Raw genomic sequence first — 15,596 nt, 5'->3', positions numbered from 1 at the left:
GGAGCGGCTGGGCCCGTGAGCTGTGGCCACTGGGCCTGCGCGTCCAGAGCCTGTGCTCCACAACGGGAGAGGACACAGCAGTGAGAGGCCCACGTACCGCAAAAACAAAACAAAACAAAAAGATCGCACTAGAGAATTATAACTTACTTCAAATATTATGTTTAAAGTCTCAACCATTTACTCTCTGAGTCTAACTTGGACCACTCTGGCCTCTGATTTTCCCAGAGTAACAATGTAACTTGCAAAGCACCCTTCCACTACAGTTACAAGGTACATCCTGTTCATTTGCTTAAAGCTGGCAAGCTTATTTCAATGTGGAGTTGCTACAGTCTAACAAAGAACTACCCAAGCAGAATCTTGGAAGCCTTCCCAGGCCTGCTGAATCAGAACCAGTTAAAGGTATCTCCAGGTGATTCACATGCACATTAAATTTTGAGAAGCCCTGGCTGAACAATACCCAAAGTAATACATACATTCAGGTGCCAGGCCTATGAGCCTCAAAAGTGGTCCTGGGACCAGCAGCACCAGCACAACTTGCAGCCTTGTTAGAAATGCACATTCTCAGGCCCCACCACAGACCTACTGAATCAAACATTCATGGTAGGACTCAGGAACCTGAGCTTTCACAAGTCTTCCAGGTGATTCTGATGCAGGTAGAGTTTGAGAACCACTAGTCTAGGCTAATGAGTGTCCCGTGGTGGTTAATACATGTTCTCTGCACTTGGAGAAAACATCACCATAGAAACAACAGATTTGTGGTATTGAGGGATGAAGGACATCCTTGTATCACAGTTAAGTACCAATTGCTCTTTTAAAAGAAATCAACTGAATTCCAAGTTTAGCAGCCAGAAAAGAGCAGTCTCAGGACATCTCCCGGGACTGCAAGGAAGGTTACATTGATATCATAAAGACAAAACCCTTTGTAAATGATTAAAAAATTAAAAGCTACTACGTATTTATAAAAGACAAGGAAGGACACAAATCAGCATGTGACTAGAGCTTAGCAACTGAAAGACTACATAGCTTTCTTTCTAATGTTAACAATAGATTTCCATTAAATAAGTTGAAAGGAGTAAAAGCATATTTCCCACCACACAATATAATTCTCCAAAGGTGAGTCACTGGAAAAGTCATTGAAACACAAAGCAATTCCAAGAGGCAAAAATGAGTCAGAATTTTAATAACCAACAGCCATTACTGCCAAGTGACATAAATATGTGTATCATAATTGACAAATTTAAAAGTTAAACAAATCCACCCCAAGAGAAATGAAAACATATGTCCAAACAAAAACTTGTATAACAATTTTCATAGCAGCAATATTCACAACAGGCAAAATGTGGAACCAGCCCAAAGGTCCATCGAATGATGAAGGGAAGAATAAAATGTGGCATGTCCTTGCAAAGGAGTATTATTCAGCCATATGAGAGGAATGAAGTTCTGAAACATGCTACAACATGGATGAACCTTGAAAACTTATAAGCGAAAGAAGACAAACACAAAAAGCCACTGGCCTGGGTTGTATAGTGCCCATTCCCCACCCCCAAATTCATGTCCACCGGAACCTTAGATGTGACCTCATTTGGAAATAAGGTCCTTGCAGATGTAAATAGTTAAGATGAGATCATACTGGCTTAGGGAGGGCTCTGATCCAATGACTGGTGTACTTAAAATAAAGCCATGAGAAGACACAAAGACACACAGGGGAAAACAACTGGTGCAAATGGAGGCAGAGACTGGAGTGATGCATCCACAAGCCAAGGAGTGCTGGCAACCACTAGAAGGTAGGAGAGAGGCATGGAAGAGGTTTTCCCTCTGAGTCCCCAACCCTGCTAATCCCTTGATTTTGGACCTCTGGCTTTCAGAACTGTGAGAAAATATAGTACTGTTGTTTTAACCCTTCCAGTTTGTGGTAATCTGTTATAACACTAGGAAACTGATACAGCCATATACTGTTTGATTCCATTTATATATGAAATATCCAAAAGAGGCAAACCTATAGAGATGGCAGTCGTGGTTGCCCAGGGCTGGGGAGGTGGGGGAAGGGGGAATGATCTGGACACCAGGTTTCTTTTGGGGATGATGAAAATGTTTTAAAATTAGATTGTGGTAACGGTTACACAGCTCTATGAATATCATAAAGCTACCGAATTGTACACTTTAAAAGAAATTTTAAGAAAAATGGCATGTGATATATATGAAAAAGAGGGAAAAAGGAGTTCAATATAAGGCAAAAACACATTTCTGCTTTAGATATAGAATACTGGGCATTTTTCATATTTTGCTACTATTGAAATGAAATTTTCATTTGGAAGCAACTCTTTGGACTATCCCCAATTTTTCATACCCAAATGCAGCAGAAATTACTTTAATTCATACCAACTACAAAGAGCTCAGCGACTCAAGGGTCAATATCGGCAATTCTGAGGTTAACAGTGGTCCTACAGCTCTATAACTTATTCAGTTAGAGAAGCTTAACGCTTGTAGAAGCCATGCTCTTTACCTAACGGTGTGCATACATTCAAAACAAGAACTTCACCTGACCCTCTTGGAACAAAAAGAAATAAACTGCAGAATGAGTGGGACTCAGTGATGTCTGAGAGGTCACCAGGTTACCCAGTGACAAGGGGTCCATGCCACCCCCCCTTTCTGGGTTCCCCCCTGGAAGCAGTGATCCAGGGGCATCTAGGATCCTAAAAACCATTTGAAAGTTCAATGTCTGAAAGCTGAACACCAGGCTTACATATTTTAATGGGAATTTTATTTCCAGGGACCTTAAAAATATAACAAAATAACAAATTATGGACGCTGCTAGCCCTGCTGTTTCAGCCTGGAGGCAAACAGGCAGCTCATGGGTGTCAGAACGGGGTGGGAGTGTTTTGCCAATTTCAGGGGCTGAAAACGTTACTCCAGGAATCTTTCTCGTTCTAGGAAAGCACCGCTCCTTTCCTGAACCTGCTGGAGGTGGAGACAGTGAGGAAGTTCCTAATGGTTAAATCTCTCACCACGAGTCCTTGGGCAGGGGGGTGGGGGGTGGGGGGTGGGGGGGGGGTGTTGGGAGGAGAAGTGGGAGGGGCTGGCTGCGGAGGAAGGAACACTTAGGCCAGGGGATAACATCTATAAACAGACAGCCAGGGGCTTCCCTGGTGGCGCAGTGGTTGACAGTCTGCCTGCCGATGCAGGGGACACGGGTTCGTGCCCCGGTCCGCTGAGCCTGCGCATCCGGAGCCTGTGCTCCGCAATGGGAGAGGCTACAACAGTGAGAGGCCCGCGTACCGCAAAAAAACAAAAAAAAGAACAAAAAAAACAGACAGCCAACTATGACAAGGGAGAATTTGGGATCAGAAAGAAAGTAAATAAAACTCAGGAGGATCAAAAATAAAACTCAGGAGGATCAAAATAAAAGTGGCTTGCTGAAAAGAAAAATTGTCAGATATATGTATACATACAGCTGATTCACTTCACTGTACAGCAGAAACCAACACAACATTGTAAAGCAACTATACCCCAATTTAAAAAATTGTCATAATTCAACTTTTTTGTTTTTTGCTTTTCTATACCTTCCTTAAACCTACCTAGTTTCCCTTGAAACTCCAATCACCAGATTCCTTCTCTTAGGAGTAGATATGATGTGATGTGAGTTATCTATAATGTCTAGGATGGATTTCAAATCTATTTTACCTACGTTTCCAGTGATCTTTTTCTAAGATCATAACTGTAGGACTTATTAAACTTTATCAGAGTCAGCCGTGTATGCATTGCTCTATCTACTTAGACTGTGACCACCGTGGCAGCAGAGACAGCTACGCCTGGCTTGCAGAAAGCACGCAGTCAATATTTGCCAAGTTACTACGCTGAGTCTAGAATACAGTGAAGAACAGAAGACGAACCTCTTTCTACAAAGGACTAATTCAAGGCCAGTTTGGGTACACTCTGTGGGTGCTGGCCCAATATCCATTTTCCCCTTCTTACTTGCTAACGGACACCTGATTTTGCTGGGAAGGATGAACCGAGCTAAAATCTCTAGAGAGTCCTCTGCAGCTCGGAGAAGCCATGAAACACAGTTCTGGCCAATGAGATATAGGGAGATATTCCTGGGAGGGGCTTCCAAGCAGGCTATGGTTCTCCTGATAGAAAAGGTACATAGTCAGCTGACAGAAGCCGGTGGTCATTTCCCCATCTTGTTTGGAACACACAGATATGGATACAATGCCTGGAATGGTAGAGCTGTCTTGAGGTCATGAGAACCGCGTGAACACATACTAAGGTCAGTACATACAGCTGTGTGCCTGACAGCATTTCTGACGTGCTGGGCCTGCCTCTGACTTCTTGTTAAGCGAGAAAGATTAACTCATCACTTGGTTGTCATTGCAGTGGTTTCTGTTGCTTACAGCATAATGCAATCCTTGGCTTTTACAGAATTAGTCAAAAGATGATGAAGTTAGTGGAACTGAGTTTAGCCCTCTTCCCCAGGAAGTCCCCACTCCTTACAGGAAAGGGGAAATGCAAAGTGGCAATTTATGTGGAAAATTATGGTGAAAGGACAGCACCATCACATGACAGGAGAGGAAAGAAAACAGTTATATCTACAGTATGGGCCTCATTTCCACTCACCGTTTTCCAGTGACTAATGCAAACCATTAAACTCAAATGTTCATCTAATGAGTACCATTCCCAATCTCATTTCCATTTCAATTGCTGTGGTGTAATAAAAAAGCACATATGAACATTTCCGCCCCCCCCCCAAAAAAAACGTTCTTTTGCACATTTGTTCTGGAGACATTAATATATGTTATACCTAGAATTCTGTCATCAAGTAAGCTCAGGAAATCATGAAGTTATACGGGATTCATGACTACAGGATTTCTGAGCGCTTTTAGCACTGGGAATCTCCCAAGGAAGGCTTTATAAGTAGCCTTTCTCAAAATTATTTATCCAGGGGTCTTTTTCTCCCCAGAGCCTCTTGAGGAACTAGTATTTCACAAGAATGTTTTGGGAAACACTGAAGTAACAATGGCACATGTCCCAAAAGATGTGGCTACTGCATCCTCAGGAGCAAATTTTTGCTCTGTCCCTTGTGGGTCTCTTGTGTTAAATACAGAGAAATTTATTCAGATTTCTTTCTTCACATATGTGGACCCTGCAATGCACAAGTGGTAAATTAACAAGGACCCCCACCCGCCCCTGAATAATGGACAGAAGGCAGGCCACTTTTATTCTCCCCTGGTACAAGTTCATGTTTAGTTCTGCAGGCAAAACCCACTGAAATGAGGTCTCTGAGGGGAAATGAACAAGAGTCACGGAGGGTGCTCAAGAAGAAAAAAAGGATTGAGTCACATGAAACATTAGAAACATTGTGCTTATAAGTTATTAAAACAAATTATAGGGGCTTCCCTGGTGGCACAGTGGTTGAGAGTCCGCCTGCTGATGCAGGGGACGCGGGTTCGAGCCCCGGTCCAGGAAGGTCCCACATGTTGCGGAGCGGCTGGGCCCGTGAGCCATGGCCGCTGAGTCTGCACGTCCAGAGCCTGTGCTCTGCAACGGGAGAGGCCACAGCAGTGAGAGGCCTGCGTACCGCAAAAACAAAAACAAAAACAAATTATATGACAGGATCCTAGGAGTAACATATATTAATATCCCTCAACAAGTGTTCAGTAGAGCCCATTTTTGGATATGTTTAGTATATACTTTATTATTAACCACAGTGATTGAAATGGAAAGGAGACTGGGGAAGATACTCATTAGATGAATACTGTTGGCATTTAATGGTTGGCCATTGCTGAGAATAGAACAGAACCGTTTTCAATGACATTCCTAGGGGTATTAGAGAGTGTTCCATGATCTAAGTGAGTTCTCAGAGAAGTTGAACCAACCAGTCTCCAGGAGCAGAAAAAGGCTTCGTCCTTCCGCCCTCAGTAGACGGAGGAGCAGCAGACGGACTCCCAGACGCGTCCCCTGTGAAGATGGTCTACAGATGACCTACCCCTCCCCAGTCCGGAACAGGCCTTGGCGGTACAGCCATACAGTGCCTTAGCTCTCCGCGTGAAGGAATAACGTGTGCTGTAAAGCTCTTAAGAGCTTAAGGAGAGATGAAGCCCCTAAATCCATAACCCATTAAGCAGACACTAATGTCCGTGTGAAGTCCCTGGCAGGTCCGCTTAAGGGGATTATTCATGTTCCATATAAAGAAGCCCCAGGAGGAGGCTTAGGAAACATGTCAGAGATTTCTTTAATTTTAGCCCTCCACTGGGCACTGATTTTAAGGCTTAAAAAAACCATTTGTGGAACTATCAGGCAGCAGTTTCAATATACTATTTACTTTACGAGTACACACTTAACACAGAGCTTACTAGGGGTAGGCTTGTTCTAAGCATGCTACAAGTAGTCACTAATTTAATCCTCACAACAGCCTTACTCACAGTGTCTGCTCATCCACATTTTACAGGTGAGGAAACAGAGGCACGGAAAGGTCACACCCCTAGTTTCTGTAACTAAGAAGCTCCCGTGTCTCCTCTGGGAAGCCTCCCGCAAACCTGCCAGCTGTGTTGTCACCCATGTCCCCACCACACCCTGTGTGTAAGTTTCTATGGCAGCTAATGTATTAATATCACTCCTTCCCCACTGGACCTTGAACTTCCTGAGGCCAGGGTCTGATCTTACTCACCCCTTTCTTCTTATGCCCAGTCGGTGTTCAACACATATTTGCTAAACAGAACAAAAAAGTGCAGGTCCATTTATCTCTTACTGGATATCCTTGGGGCCACATGTGTTTTGAAATTCAGAATATTTTGGATTTGAGGAAGTTCAGTGCACACACTTACTCATGACCACTGGTGGGATCTGGGACAGCAGCCCATTGTAAAATTCATTAATGTTTATGCAGCTAAACTTATGAATGGCCACACTAAATGAGTAAATAAAGACCGGAAATGAAGATAAAGACCTCATCAGAGTTCAGGTGAGGGTTCACCAACAAGTGAGCTATGAAGAAAATCAGAAAAGCACTTGGTTTTCAGAGCACTTTGGATTTTGGAACTGCAGGTAAAGGACTATGGGCCTCTCTTTCTACAAAGGTCTCTAAGACAGCTGTGGCGACCACGGCATGGTCCTACTGTGAGAAGATGTCCCATCAATTCAGTGACTACGTACCAAGGACCATGCTGAGAACTTGGAGGACACCTGGTGGAGACCTGGACCCACAGTGGGCTCCCGGCACACATGCACCAACTCAGGGAGCTGAGAGAGATGTGTGGGGTAAAGAAAAAAGGCCTGGACTAAGGTTCAAGGGAAAGGGTTCAGAGATGGCTCCACTCCCTTCGAGCCAGTTATTTTGGGAAAAGCACAAGAACAACTTGGCAAACATCCACAGGCTGGTCAATGTGTCCTATAAAAACAAGCTTCAATGCTGGGTGACGTAGCACTTCTCAACATCACCTGCTCGAGAAAATCCCCCCACCTCCTTTTGCTTTTTCGAATGAAGCAACTTACTGTATCTTAACCTATGTGCTCCTCGAGGGCAGCACTCATGCTGTAACAAATAACCACAGACACAGTGGCCTAAAACAACACAACTGTATCATCTTACAGTTCTGGAGGCCAGAAGTCCAGAATGTGCTTCCCTGAGCTAAAACCAAGGTGCCGACAGTGCTATGTGCCTTCGGGAAGCTCGAGGGGAGAACCGTTTCCTCGCCTTTTCCAGGTGCCCACGTCTCTCGGCCCATGGCCCCTTCCTCCGTCCTCACGTGAGCAATGGACTGTGAGGTCTTTCTCACCCACGTCACCCTGACGCTGGCTCTGCCACTTCCTTCTTTCACTAATAAGGAGCTTTCTGATTAGACCCACCCGAATCATCTTCTCATCTCAAAATCTTAACTTAATCACATCTGCAAAATCCCTTTGTGAGGTAAAATGTGCACATGTTTTGGGAATTAGGACCTGGACATATTTGGAGGACAGGCAAGCAACATTCTGTCTACAACAATATCTAAGTTCCTCTTGCATCCCCACATCTAAGGCAGTGCCAGACACATAGCAGAGGCTTAATAAACATCTGCTCAGCTTTTATTCATACTACTTAAATATCTCTAACCTCATCTTTAAACAGAGAAAAAGACACATATAATGAACCTCACATGAAATGATACATATGAAAGTGCTCCCAAAACTAAAAAGAACCATAAAAATGTAGATATCTCACAGACTAGTAGTAAGGAATACATACATCCAGTTGTGAAAGAGCCAGTATATAACTAAGGAAAGATGATAGGAAGCTAAGAGAATGCCATTCAATCCAGTAAGTCATAATGGAAAAGAGCCAGTAGCTGGAGTACCTAAATCATGTTATCATGTGGCCTTCAGGTAGTCCAGTTTGAGACACTACATAATTTAGTGTCCAAATTGAAGGGGGCACTATTAATATTTCCTCTGGGACAAAAGTATCAATCAGGACTCTTTCTGGCAAACAGAACACTGGGGCACCCCACTTACAGCAGTGGGGTGAGCCTGGGCTCTCGAGCCAAACTGCCTACAACCAAATCTAAGATCCACGCTTAGAGTTTTGTGACCCTGGATATATCCCAGTGCGCTCTGCCTTGGTTTCCTCATCTGTAAAATGGGTATAACAGACCCATCTCACGATGCTGACGTGAGTCATTACATATAGAGCATTCAGAACAGTGCCTGGCATATAGTAAGAGGTTAAAAGAAACTAGTGATTGGCCAGCCATACTCAAAATTTCCATAAATTCACAGCACAGAATTCCCAGTGGCTTCCCACAAGTGTAGACACAGGCAAAGGGCTGGCATGGCTTAGCACCAGTAAACAAATGTCTAGGAGGGGTGACACTCTTTTCTTTGGTACCTGCATCCTCACACCCTCATTTCTGCTTCCCCATCCTGGTTCTTGCACTCATTTTGGAATGCAGAGCTGTATGCCCGCCTGGGCTCCTACAATGCTTTGTCATGAAATAGAGCAAAATCCTTTGTTATTAGAGCAGGAGACAGAATGACTGGAAGTTAACCCCGTAAAGCAGCAGTCTGTGCAGTGAGCACGGCTCTGCCCATCTGATAGAGGGGGTGATATTGCACTGCTAATTTTAAACTTTTGTAAAATTACAATGTGCCGGTACCATTTTGAAATGCAAGCTGCACAAACATGTTCCTGACAATATTACCTCTTGTCACCTTCTGTCCTAAACAAAACCCCAAGTTATTATGTCTCAACAGAAAAATTCAAGTACAAACTAAGCTACTTTCTACTCACGCTGTTTATACAGCTTATAAAAATAATAGCTACGACCATTAATATTTATTCAGTGTATACTACGTGTCAGGCTTTGTTCTAAGCACATTATGGGCATTTACTGTGCCTTTGCTGTACCCTCTGAGTGAAATGCCTTCATCTCCTGGCCACCGGGCCAACTCCTACACACCCTGCACCTCGGCTCTCCTCCAGCCTTCACCACATCCCTAGGCATGCTGCAGGCACTCAGGCAGAGAGTGAGATTTCAGGACGGCAGTTCGTCAAGAAATGTTACTTTTTGGGGGGAGATATTGATGTTTAAACCGTATTAGCCTTACAAAGGGATTCAAAGCAGATTTTCTCTTCAGAATAAGCTCCTCGAGTTAAATTTAAGATATGATTTGATTTGCAAAACTGCAACTTGTGTTCACCTAAGACGATATTATACAGTGATACACTGGGTGTTTGTACAATGTTTGAGGCATTTTACTAAACCTCATGCATCTCAATAGAGGCAGGTGAATGTTCTTCTTCAACCCAGTTCATTAAAGCTACACAGACTCTGAACCATCTGTGATCAGAGCCATCTGACCCCTGGTAATGCGACAAGTCCCCCAGGCACACAAGAAGCTGGGTGGGGTGTTCCAGTTTAACGCGGGAGTTGCACCAGCCTCTTACTTGTTAATGTTGCTGCCTTCTTTCAGTCGCTCTCCCGCAGCTCCCGTTTTAGACACTCTCTCGCTACCCGCCAGGTCCACCAAGCTGACCTTGCTCACTTTCTCTCCCGAATTCTAGTCGTGAGAAACGAGAGATACGACACACATGAGTGCAGAAACCACACAGACGTCTACATATATCTCAGCACCACAACGAAAGCCATCCCGCTACAACAAGGCATACTCCTCAAGAAGATCTTAAATTGTAAGAAGAGCTCTTGGTCTAGCAGTTTCACGGGCAAAATTTAGGTTGGCGTAGCAGTGTGGCATTTTGTTTTGTAGTTGGGAAGCAAGTGCACTGGGCTTTCCAGAATACAGTCAGAAAGCTGGAGCTTTTATGCACCTATGAGAACATACCAGGACATGAGGATTCCCCCGTATTCAGGTCAAATTCTTCTTTTTTTGAAAAAGCTTTCTTTAGGCTAAATGTTGCGGCGGTTTCCTCTTTAATATCCCTTAATGACTATGAAGTAAACCCAGTTGTTTTTAGGGGAATTTCAGTATGAAAGGATACATAGTAAAAGCTGTACGGTGACATCATCACGTTCTTTAGGGAGTTTATACAAGGAATCCAATTTTTTTAAAAATGTTATATATAAAGTAAGACCTAACAAATTAAATGATGTAAGCAAAGTAGCTCATCTAGTAAGTAGAAGAGCTGGCATAAAGTTCTCAGGAGCTGAATCCAGTCATGAAACAGTTCACTCATGAAGGTAGAGCTCTTTCACTGCTACCGAAGGTTCTACCCGATCCCTCACCCCAGACTGTAGGTCATACAGCGTCTGTGTGATGATGATGTTGAACACAGCATGGGAGCGGCTACTTTCTTCATTCATGTTGGTCGCGGCTACCGTCCGAGACTTATTTCCCTCGGACATCAATGACTCAATATCCTGGAGAAAAAGCAGAGGGAAAATATTAGAAGCAAAAAACCCAAGAACAGCATCCTGCCCATCAAGCGTATGTGTTCATTATGACGCATCTGTCACCACCCTTCCATATAAACCTCCTGCTTCTCCTCCACAGAGCCTGTTTCGAGCTTCCACTCCCTCAGTGCTTTCTAGTGGATGAAATGTCTCCCCCATTCTTTCTATTTATTTTTAAAAATTTCTATTGGAGTATAGTTGGATTTACAATGTTGTGTTAGTTTTTGCTGTACAGAAAAGTGATTCGGTTATACATATACATACATCTGCTCGTTTTTTAGATTCTTTCCCCATAGAGGTCATTACAGAGTATTGAGTAGAATTCCCTGTGCTCAACAGAGGTTTTATTTTCCTTTATTTTTTTAATAGATCTTTATTGGAGCATAATTGCTTCACAATACTGTGTTAGTTTCTACTGCACAACAAAGCGAATCATCCATATGCATACACATGTCCCCATATCCCCTCCCTCTTGAGCCTCCCTCCCATCCTCCCTATCCCACCTGCTAGGTCATCGCAGAGGACCGAGCAGATCTCCCTGTGCTATGCGGCTGCTTCCCACCAGCCAACTATTTTACATTCGGTAGTGTATACACATCGATGCTACTCTCACTTCACCCCAGCTTTGCCCTCCCACCCTATGTACTCAAGTCCATTTTCTAGGTCTACTTCTTTATTCCTGCCCTGCAACTAGGTTCATCACTACCAGTTTTTTGTTTTCTTTAATTCCATATATATGCATTAGCATACGGTATTTGTTTTTCTCTTTCTGACTTACTTCACTCTGTAGGACAGATTCTAGGGCCATCCACCTCACTACAGGTAACTACAGTTTTCGTTTCTTTTTATGGCTGAGTAATATTCCACTGTATATATGTGCCACATCTTCTTTATCCGTTCATCTGTCAATGGACACTTAGCTTGCTTCCATGTCCTGGCTACTGTAAATAGTGCTGCAATGAACATTGTAGTACATACATGTCTCTTTTTGAATTGTGGTTTTCTCAGGGTACATGTCCAGTAGTGAGATGGCTGGGTCATATGGTAATTCTATTTTTAGTTTTTTAAGGAACCTCCATACCGTCTTCCATAGTGGTTGTATCAATTTACATTCCCACCAACAGTGCAGGAGGGTTCCCTTTTCACCACACCCTTTCCAGCATTTACTGTTTCTGGATTTTTTGATGATGGCCATTCTGAGTGGTGTGAGGTGACACCTCATTGCAGTTTTGATTTGCATTTCTCTAATGATTAGTGATGCTGAGCATCCTTTCATGTGCCTCTTGGCCATATGTATATGTCTTCCTTGGTGAAATGTCTATTTAGGTCTTCCACCCATTTTTTAACTGGATTGTTTTTTTGATATTGAGCTCCATGAGCTGTTTGTATATTTTGTAGACTAATCTGTTGTCTATTGTTTCATTTGCAAATATATTCTCCCATTCTGAGGGCTGTCTTTTTGTCTTGTTTATGGTTTCCTTTGTTGTGCAAAAGCTTTTAAGTTTAATTAAGTCCCATTTGTTTTTGTTTTTATTTCCACTACTCTAGGAAGTGGGTCACAAAAGATCTTGCTGTGGTTTATGTCAAAGAGTGTTTTCTTATGTTTTCTTCTAAGAGTTTTATAGTGTCTGATCTTACATTTAAGTCTTTAATCCATTTGGAGTTTATTTTTCTGTATGGTGTTAGGTAGTGTTCTAAATTCATTCTTTTACATATAACGGTAGTTTTCCCAGCACCACTTATTGAAGAGGCTGTCTTTTCTCCATTGTATGTTCTTGCCTCCTTTGTCATAAATTAAGTGCCCATATGTGTGTGGGTTTACCTCTGGGCATTCTATCCTGCACCATTGATCTATATTTCTGTTTCTGTGCCAGTACAATACTGTCTTGATTACTGTAGCTTTGTGGTATAATTTGAAGTCAGGGAGCCTGATTCCTCCAACTCCATTTTTCTTTCTCAAGTTTGCTTTGGCCATTCGGGGTCTTTTGTGTTTCCATATGAATTGTAAAATTTTTTGTTCTAATTCTGTGAAGAATGCTATTGGTAGTTTGATACGGATTGCACTGAATCTGTAGATTGCTTTGGGTAGTACAGTCATTTCCACAATATTGATTCTTCTAACTCAAGAACACGGTATATTTCTCCATCTGTTTATGTCACCTTTGATTTCTTTCATCAGTGTTTTATAGTTTTCTGAGTACAAGCCTTTCGCCTCCTTAAGCAGGTTTATTCCTAAGTATTTTATTCTTTTTGTTGCAATGGTAAATCAGAGTGTTTCCTTAATTTCTCTGATTTTTTGTTGTTGGTGTATAGGAATGCCAGAGATTTCTGTGCATTAATTTTGTATCCTGCAACCTTACCAAGTTCATTGATTAGTTCTAGTAGTTTTCTGGTGGCACCTTTAGGATTTTCTATGTATACTATCGTGTCATTGGCAGTGACAGTTTTACTTCTTCTTTTCCAATTTGTATTCCTTTTCTTTTTCTTCTCTGACTGCTGAGGCTAGGACTTCCAAACTATGTTGAATAAGAGTGGCGAGAGTGGACATCCTTGTCTTGTTCCTGATCTTAGTAGAAATGCTTTCAGTTTTTCACCATTGAGTATGATGTTTGCTGTGGGTTTGTCATATATGGCCTTTACTATGTTGAGGGAGGTTCCCTCTATGCCCATTTTCTGGAGAGTTTTTATCATAAACAGGTGTTGAATTTTGTCAAAAGCTTTTTCTGCATCTATTGAGATGATCATATGGTTTTTATTCCTTAACTTGTTAATGTGTTGTATTGATTTGCGTATACTGAACAATCCTTGAAGCCCTGGGATAAATCCCAGTTGATCGTGGTTTATGATCCTTTTAATGTGCTGTTGGATTCTGTTTGCTAGTATTTTGTTCAGGATTTTTGCATCTATGTTCATCAGTGATACTGGTCTATAATTTTCTTTTTTTGTGACATCTTTTTCTGGTTTTAGTATCAGGGTGATAATGGCGTTGTAGAATGAATTTGGAAGGGTTTCTTCCTCTGCAATTTTTTGGAAAAGTTTGAGAAGGACTGGTGTTAGCTCTTCTCTAAATGTTTGACAGAATTCGCCTGTGAAGCCATCTGGTCCTGGACTTTTGTTTGTTGGAAGATTTTTAATTACAGTTTCAATTTAATTACTTGTGATCGGTCTGTTTATATTTTCTAATTCTTACTGGTTCAGTCTTGGAAAATTGTACCTTTCCAAGACTTTGTCCATTTCTTCGTGGTTGTCCATTTTATTGGCATATAGTTGTTTGTAGTAGTCTCTTATCATCCTCTGTATTTCTGCAGTGTCAGTTGTGATTTCTCCCTTTTCATGTCTAATGTTATTGATTTGCGTCCTCTCCCTTTTTTCTTAATGAGTCTGGCTAAGGGTTTATCAATTTTGTTTATCTTCTCAAAGAACCAGCTTTTAGTTTTATTGATCTTTGCTATTGTTTTCTTCATTTCTGTTTCAGTTAATTCTGCTCTGATCTTCATGATTTCTTTCCTTCTACTGACTTTGGGTTTCTTTGTTCTTCTTTCTCTAGCTGTTTTAAGTGTAGGGTTAGATTGCTTATTTGAGATTTTTCTTATTTCTTGAGGTGAAACTGTATTGCTCTAAACCTCCCTCTTAGAACTGCTTTTGCTGCATCCCATAGGTTTTGGGTTGGCGTGTTTTCATTGTCATTTGTTTCTATGAATTTTTTACTTTCTTCTTTGATTTCTTCAGTAATCTCTTGGTTATTTAGTAGTGCACTGTTTAGCCTCCATGTGTTTGTGTTTCTTACAGTTTTTTTCCTTTAATCAATTTCCAATCTCATAGCATTGTGGTCGGAAAAGATGCCTGATACGATTTCAATTTTCTTAAGTTTTCCGAGGCTTGATTTGTGACCCAAGATGTGATCTATCCTGGAGAATGTTCCATGTGCACTTTAGAAGAAAGTGTATTTTACCACTTTTGGGTGGAATGTTCTATAAACATCAGTTAGATCTATCTGGTCTATTGTGTTGTTTAAAGCTTGTGTTTCTTTATTTTCTGTTTGGATGATCTGTCCATTGGTGTAAGTGGAGTGTTAAAGTCCCCTTCTATTATTGTGTTACTGTCGATTTCTCCTTTCATGGTTGTTAGCATTTGCCTTATGTATTGAGGTGCTCCTATGTTGGGTGCATAAACATTTATAACTGTTATATCTTCTTCTTGGATTGATCCTTTGATTATTATGTAGTGTCCCTCCTTACCTCTTGTAACAGTCTTTATTTTAAAGTCTACTTTATCTGACACGAGTATTGCTACTCCAGTTTTCTTCTGATTTCCATTTGCATGGAATATCCTTTTCCATCCCTTCACTTTCAGTCTATATGTGTCCCTAGGTCCGAAGTGGGTCTTTTGCAGACAGCATATATATGGGTCTTGTTTTTGTACCCATTCAGCCAGTCTGTGTCTTTTGGTTGGGGTATTTAATCCATTTACATTCAAGGTTATTATCAGTACCATGCTCCTATTACCATTTTCTTAATTGTTTTGGGTTTGTTTTTGTGGGTCTTTTTCTTCTCTTGTGTTTCCTGCTTAGAGAAGTTTCTTTAACATTTGTTGTAAAGCTGGTGTGGTGGTGTTGAATTCTCTTAGCTTTTGCTTGTCTGAAAAGCTTTTGACTTCTCCATCAAATCTGAATGAGATCCTTGCTGGGCAGAGTAATCTTGGTTGTAGGTTCTT

The 15,596-nt window shown here is 41.8% G+C and overlaps 1 protein-coding gene across 1 annotated transcript in view; it reads right to left on the bottom strand.

Moving 5' to 3' along the window:
• The window catches only part of KIF13A (kinesin family member 13A), a 215,293-nt gene that overhangs the window by 59,148 nt on the left and 140,549 nt on the right, over positions 1 to 15,596 (bottom strand). Inside the window, exons 8-9 of the mRNA XM_065886006.1 lie at positions 10,716 to 10,850; positions 9,920 to 10,032 (exon numbers count right to left, since the gene is read on the bottom strand). Of these exons, the coding sequence (XP_065742078.1) occupies positions 9,920 to 10,032; positions 10,716 to 10,850 (248 nt within the window). The remainder of the gene's footprint in view (positions 1 to 9,919; positions 10,033 to 10,715; positions 10,851 to 15,596) is intronic.

This window comes from Phocoena phocoena, chromosome 10 (genome assembly GCF_963924675.1).
Source record: "Phocoena phocoena chromosome 10, mPhoPho1.1, whole genome shotgun sequence".
Classification (NCBI taxonomy): Eukaryota; Metazoa; Chordata; class Mammalia; order Artiodactyla; family Phocoenidae; genus Phocoena; species Phocoena phocoena.
The sequence above is the reverse complement of the archived record's forward strand: the minus strand, read 5'-3'. Positions and strand labels throughout refer to the sequence as shown.